Source organism: Neoarius graeffei, chromosome 16, assembly GCF_027579695.1.
Source record: "Neoarius graeffei isolate fNeoGra1 chromosome 16, fNeoGra1.pri, whole genome shotgun sequence".
Taxonomy (NCBI): domain Eukaryota; kingdom Metazoa; phylum Chordata; class Actinopteri; order Siluriformes; family Ariidae; genus Neoarius; species Neoarius graeffei.
This window is the reverse complement of record NC_083584.1, coordinates 62,329,291-62,336,871: the sequence shown is the minus strand read 5'-3', so window position 1 is coordinate 62,336,871 and position 7,581 is coordinate 62,329,291. Positions and strand designations below refer to the sequence as shown.

General features: G+C 41.4%; 1 protein-coding gene across 1 annotated transcript; it reads right to left on the bottom strand.

The window, feature by feature from the left end:
* Positions 1-2,131: 2,131 nt before the first annotated feature.
* On the bottom strand, positions 2,132-5,853 carry LOC132900165 (claudin-8-like). The gene is made up of 2 exons (XM_060942206.1): positions 5,637-5,853; positions 2,132-5,434 (listed from the first exon to the last, which is right to left on the bottom strand). The coding sequence occupies exon 2, from the start codon at positions 5,413-5,415 to the stop codon at positions 4,357-4,359; it is 1,059 nt and encodes a 352-aa protein (XP_060798189.1). The 5' UTR covers positions 5,416-5,434; positions 5,637-5,853; the 3' UTR covers positions 2,132-4,356.
* Between the last annotated feature and the right edge of the window lie 1,728 nt (positions 5,854-7,581).

Sequence of the window (7,581 nt, the reverse complement as noted above, 5' to 3'; positions counted from 1 at the left end):
GGGAAACTGGAGCACCCGGAGGAAACCCACGCGGACAACATGCAAACTCCATACAGAAAGGCCCTCGCCGGCCACAGGGCTCGAACCCGGACCTTCTTGCTGTGAGGCAACAGCGCTAACCACTAGACTACCGTGCCGCCCTCATCTATTCTATTAGAATCTAATAATCTATTGTAAAGTGTATGAATGGGATGCAACATCACACCCTGTTACAGATGGGAGCCCAGGAATTAAATAAATGCAATAAAAACAAACTGTTTTTTATTGTAGGTATTGTATTTAAAACTGTATGGATGTCCCAGAAGCCAAACCTTGCATGCAGGGCATTCTCAGTCAAAAAGGATTAATGATTTTCAAGGTTTTTTTTTTAAAGATTGTGTATCTCATCTCATTATCTCTAGCCGCTTTATCCTGTTCTACAGGGTCGCAGGCAAGCTGGAGCCTATCCCAGCTGACTATGGGCAAAAGGCGGGGTACACCCTGGACAAGTCGCCAGGTCATCACAGGGCTGACACATAGACACAGACAACCATTCACAGTCAATTTAGAGTCACCAGTTAACCTAACCTGCATGTCTTTGGACTGTGGGGGAAACCGGAGCACCTGGAGGAAACCCACGCGGACAACATGCAAACTCCGCACAGAAAGGCCCTCGCCGGCCACGGGGCTCGAACTCGGACCTTCTTGCTGTGAGGTGACAGCACTAACCACTACACCACCGTGCGGCCCGCTGATCAACTTATCATGTTTAAATAAAGTCATTCATTCATTCATTATGAGTTGGAAAATTATCCATCCGTTGAGTTCCCTGACATCTCAAACTACCTGGTGCTACAGGCATCGTTCTACACAGACACACAAACAAAAACCTGGGAGAGCATGGAGGAGAACAACTTTTTATGTGTGGTTGGGTTAAAGATCTGGGGATCAGGACACTACAAGATAAATCCTGTATCATTTTTGGAATTTCTGGGCTTTCGTATGTGTCTTTGCGATGGTTGCTCGGATGCTAGAAGTTTTAGTATTGGGTGTAAACAAACCACAGCCGCTCAATTCTCAATCCACCCTGCTCTTCTCTTACAGCAGGCATCACAGATCCATATAATTTACCCACAAATGTATTTATTTATTCAGCACATGCACTCTCTGTCTGCGTGCACTCTCTCTCTCTCTCTCTCTCTCTCTCTGTGTGCACGCACATGCGGGTTAAATGTAGAGGAGGAATGTGACAAAATAAAGGCTTGTTCTTTTTAATTTACCCATAATTGTATTTATTCTACTTGAAAAGTGTTCGGTAAACCAGCTACCGGATCTCGGACACTACAACATCCTGAACTATTTATTATTTGACTTCAAACTTGAAAAAAATTTGTGGCCCACTAGATGGCGCTTCACTGCCCATTGGTTGAGAAACAATGATTTAGAGCACATACTGGGATGTTTTTTGGGAGGCTGAAGTTGGAGGTAACCAGAGAACCTGCAGCAAACCCACACAGACACAGGAAGAACATGCTAAGACAGGAACCTGAGCTCGGGATCGAAGCAGGACCCTTGAGTTTTTGAGGTGCCACCTGTTGTGGGAACAGAATTTACCCTTCAAGCTAATACACACAATACTGTAGGTTTCAGTGGCAAATTATATGAGTCATTAAGGACATTGTAATGATTACCTCCGGTTATGTTTTCACCTCTGTTTGTTTGTCTTTTCCCAATATAACTCCAAAAGTAATGAACGGATTTTGATAAAATTTCGAGGAAAGGTTGGCCATGGGTCAAGGAATAATCGATTAGATTTCGACACAAATCTGAATACGTGGCTTGGTGGAGGTCTGCATTCTACGAGTGCCTTTCTAGTTAATTTTTTTAAACAATAACTTACTGTCAATATATTTTTTTGAAAAAGCATTGTACATTCAAGGTGATCTCATAAGCCAATATCACAATATAATATCACTGAAAATAAAGAAAAAGAATGAGAGAACTTCCTGTTAAGCATATGACATGAACATGTTCAGGTGACAGGGCTGAGTGAAACTAAAATGGAGATTTTTCATAATGGCGACTTGTAGAAGCAGGAGACACTGAATGAATTCACACAGTCACAGCTTTTTGAGTATTTTAATGACTGTATTTCAGGGTAAAGTAGGTTAAAACAGGCACAAATGCTTTTTCTTAAGTACGTATTTTAAATAGGATATAAGTAGGACACTTCTTTGCTTCTCTTTTGAAGTTAATTAGACAAAAAGATTTCTTATGAAAAAAAATTAATGACATTTTACAGTAAAATTCCTTGGAATGGGGGACAACGTCCTGCAATAATGTTCCATCAGAAATCAAAACCAGCCAAAAAGATAATTTGAAGAATAAAGAAAAAATGAACATGCATACCATTAACATATTTTTGTTTTATAACATTGTGTTCTTTCTGAGTGAAATTAATAGACACAATTACGAATAACACACTACAGTGTGTTACTGCGTGTTACTCATATGGCATCACAACAATAAGAAAAACATGAGGAGAACAGTATATAAGAAGAATATTCATATACACGGAAGAATATTCTTATTCATATAGACTTCAGAGTAGAGTCTAGAATGTGAGTGTGATAAAATTGTCAGCATCATGTACATGCATTATGAGTAGTTCATTACATTTATTAAATCACTGTCTGGATGTGCTGGATCAGGTGCTACTTCAACCTTTATATGCCCCCACTTGGACAAATTATCAAGAACAACTCAATTTTGTATCACTGCTATGCAGATGACGCCCAAATTTATTTTGCTCTATCACCTAATGATTATGCCCCCCTTGAATGTCTCTACCAGTGTATCGACCAAATCAACAACTGGATATCACAAAATTTTCTTCAGCTGAACACAGATAAAACAGAAGTAATTCTATTTGGGAAAAAAAGATGAAATCAACAACTCAGGATTACCACTCAGGATTACCACTATTCTTGACACAAAGTGGATTAAAACAAAAGATATGGTTAAAAACCTTGGTGTTTTCATTGACAGCGAGCTAAACTTTGACAGTCACATGAAAGCAATCACTAAATCGGCATTTTATCACCTAAAAAACATTTCCAAACTAAGAGGACTTATGTCAAAACATGATCTGGAAAAACTTATACATGCCTTCATCTCTAGTAGGGTTGATTACTGCAATGGCCTTTTCACAGGCCTGCCAAAAAAGACCATCAAACGACTTCAGCTGGTTCAAAATGCAGCGGCTAGGGTTCTCACACGAACAAAAAGAACAGAGCACATTACTCCAATTCTAAGGTCCCTTCACTGGCTTCCAGTAAGCTACAGAATTGACTTTAAAGCATTGCTGCTGGTGTACAAATCTCTAAATGGTACAGGGCCTAATTACTGTACCTCTCTGATATGTTGCAGTGGCCTAACCCAATCAGATCTACCAGATCGCAGCAGCAAAATTTACTGGTAAAACCTGTTGTTAAAACAAAGTGTGGTGAAGCAGCTTTTAGCTACTATGCAGTACAGCTATGGAACCAACTGCCAGAGGACATCAAAAATGCTCCTGCTGTTGGCAGCTTCAAATCTAGACTAAAGACCAAGCTGTTTTCAGATGCTTTCTGCTAACTGATAAATATCATCATCTTTACATGTTTTAAACTTTACTTAACTTTTATTCTATTTTATTCTGCTGGTTTTTTTTACTGAACTTTTACTTCATTTTATTATTTTATTTCTACTATTGTTTAATTCTTATTATTTTTTCTCTCTTCTTCCCCATTTATTTTATGTAATTTTATTTTCTATTGTTTACTGTTTTGCTTTTACTTCTGTAAAGCACATTGAACTGCCACTGTGTATGAAATGTGCTATATAAATAAACTTGCCTTGCCTTGCCTTCATACCTGCTGAATAACCAGAGTGGAAGCCATATTGTTAAATCTGCAGTAATTTATGTCATAATTATGACGAGGACAGCAAGGTAAAAAAGCAAGGTCTTGTGTTTAAAGGCAGTGGTCTAGATGCTATTGAAAAACCTCATCTTGGACACTGGTAATGTCTGAGATGCAGATTGTTTCTCAAAAAACAAACAAAAAAAACCAACCAAAAAAAAAAAAAACCAACAGAAAATCGACTTGGGCAGCTGCATAAGCCGACTCTGAATATGAGAAACTTTTTGCTGCATAAATATGTAATTTTTGGATTTAAGTCCCAGAATCTGAATATCACCCACAGACTATAGTTTGATTTCATGATTCTTTTGGCTAGTGTTTAATAGCTAATGAAGTTCTTTGTGGTAAGTACAGGTATTGCATCATTATTTCGACAGAATATGTATATTTACAATGCTTTAAAGCTTGTCCGTGTTCATATAAGCATTCCTGAACTTGAGTGTGTATTGGAGAGCTGGTGTGATCTGGTGTTCCACTGTTTGTTCCCAACCATCGGTGGTAGAGGTACGGTGGGCTGAACAGCAGTGCCAAAGTTCCCATCATACCCTGCATCAGAAGGTATGGATTGGAGAGTGGGGTGGACAGAGTATGTGCCTGAATGGAGGGGTTTTATTGGTATGGAGGTTATCCCTGAGTTGTGCGAGCTGTGCAGAGATGGATGGTGCTTAGCAGGCATCATGTTAGCAGGATAAACCACAGGAACATTGTAGAGTGGAATCTGGCCACCAGGAGGTGCTGCAGGGACATTGTATGCCAAAGGAGAAGGCTGCTGAGAAGAAAAGCTGTGGCTCAGAAACAGAGGCTGACGAGAAATTGAGCTAATTGAGCTTGGGGTTGGTGTGATGGATTGGAAATGTGACATATTCATTCTATTGGGGGTGTAAACAGGCTGGTAGGGTTGATTTGATTGGTAACTCCGGCATGCAAGGAAGACAACACCAGAGGAAAAGAGGATGAAAGCAGTGACCCAGCCAATGTAAAGAGCCTCACCAAGTTCCCTGCGTTGGGCATCCAGTAAGAGTGGGTTATAAAAGTCCTGAATGATGGAATGACCTGTCCAGGACACAGGAATGAGGACACAAATGGCAGCCATGATCTCCATTGACCCAGCGACTGCAATAATGAGAGATTTAATTCGTGGTTGATCCAGAAAACAGGAAATGCTATGCAAGCCAGGCAAGGATGCCAACAATCCCAGAAAGCTCAGTGCCACAGAGGAGCACATCAGACCTCGGGCAGCCTGAAGCTCAGGAGGCAGATAGAGCAACGAATCATACACTTTGCACTGCATGCGGATGTTAGCCTGGCGGTAGCAGTTCATCCATAAACCTTCCCAGCGTGTCTCCATGACGATGATGTTCTCCTGGATGAACGCCGTCACCTTCCACATGGGGAGACCCGTTACAGCTGAAGCACCGATCAGACCCACGACACCCAGGCAAAAGCCAACGAGCTCGCACACACCCTCAACCATTGTTTATACGTACTCTCAGCTGAGAAATATCAAAAGATCACAGTATCCAGAAAATAGTGATCAGTGAAGAAGGTCCTGTAACAAGTTCCTTTAACAACTAACTGCTCCTATATGATCTCATATATACAGTATATGGGCTAAGGGCAGAGCATCACTCCCTAAACTTGGGAAATATCACAAGGTAAGTTTTGGAACATACAAACAGTCAAGTATTTCATTACCTGAGTGGATACAAATCCAATAATTTCCAGTTTTTGCTTTTGAAACCCCTTCAAGAGTAACACTTATCCCTCCTGAGGAGAAACCAGAAGACGTCACCCCCAGAAAATTTTTTTTTTAGGTGCCTTTGTGTTGGTTCCAAACAAGAACGAAGTTGGTGTACTTAGGTCTTTTGTCCCATCATTAAACAATCAGTACACTTGAGAGTTCGAGCGAATGGAGCGAGATGAGCCAGACCGATGAATACAGAGTTTAATCTTTCTCTATGTCTGTTATGGGAAGCATTTGCCCCCTTGTGATTGGTTCAGGATGATGAGGGTTCCTGCTGACTGCATGTTTGTTGTGTTCTTATTCATGTGGGTTATGGACATAATCATCTCACTTCTACAGTAATAAATATGCAAAGGCAGGTCGGCATACAGAGACATTGGAACAAAGAGTGCTGGATGCTCAAAACCTGACAGCAGATGAATTCTGAAAGGATCTGGAAGGATCACTCAAATACCGCAAATGTAGACATAAGCTAAATCAATATACACAAATACACACATGCAATCTTGCCCTCGGACACACACCAGCTCTTAGACTCATGCAAATTAATTTACGTAAAGTCATTTTCTACCGCTTTATACTGTAGTAAACATCATTGTGTACCAGAAGTTCCAATATTCACCTCTAGAGGGATGTGTGTTTGACAAGCGTGTGAGCTATGTACATTCTTTAACTGCATAAGACCTCAGGGGAAGAAATAAATCCAGTCGTGGGTTATAATAAACTCTTATCGTTAGTCATGGTCTCATCTCATCTCATTATCTCTAGCCGCTTTATCCTTCTACAGGGTCGCAGGCAAGCTGGAGCCTATCCCAGCTGACTACGGGCGAAAGGCGGGGTACACCCTGGACAAGTCGCCAGGTCATCACAGGGCTGACACATAGACACAGACAACCATTCACACTCACATTCACACCTACGCTCAATTTAGAGTCACCAGTTAACCTAACCTGCATGTCTTTGGACTGTGGGGGAAACCGGAGCACCCGGAGGAAACCCACGCGGACACGGGGAGAACACGCAAACTCCACACAGAAAGGCCCTCGCCGGCCACGGGGCTCGAACCCAGGACCTTCTTGCTGTGAGGCGACAGCGCTAACCACTACACCCGTTAGTCATGGTAATATCATTTTACTGAAAGTCACACATAACCATGGCAATATCATTTTAGTGCAAGTCAAATGTTACCATGGCAATATCATTTTAATTTAAGTAAGTCAAAGATAACCATGGTGTCATGGGAGCCACAACAATAAAAGGGAGGCCAAGTGTACCAAATACATTCAAATGATATTCTTATTTAACTAATCACAAGCAAAAACAGGTCTGGCTGGAGTAGGTCAGTAGTCAGTCATGCCATAGTGTGGCAATGAGTGAGGAGCCACTCCCTGTAGGACACGGAAGCAGCTTTTTATCTCCAGGGCACATCTGCGCACCTGTGTCATGCGTCAGCCATAATTGGACCGCCCCACCCACAAGCACACTTGAACCTAAATATGGGGTAGAAGAACGACAAAAAATGCAGAGCAAGCCCAACAGACATCACACCTCCCCCCATAAAAGGAACGCAAAGGGTTTCCAGACCAGTAAGTTAAATTTATAATAGTTCATCTCTAGGAATAATGCACAGTACCTCTAGACATATACTACTTACCTGTACATGTACACTATACAGGTACAGAGGCAAACACACACCCACCATAAATTATTAACATCACCCATCATTACATAGCCTACATTAAACCCATCACCAGAGTAATGTTGAACGCTCAACCATTATCAAAAAAACGAGTAATAAATAGCAGTCACCCCCTTGGTTTCATGTGCCCTCAACATTCTGGGCCCTGGAAGGAGAAGACACAAAGACAAGGGGACAGCAGAGAAACATTTAAAGCA

Excerpts from the sequence above, each read along its gene's own strand:
- LOC132900165 (XM_060942206.1), bottom strand. The coding sequence starts at position 5,415 with ATGGTTGAGGGTGTGTGCGAGCTCGTTGGCTTTTGCCTGGGTGTCGTG.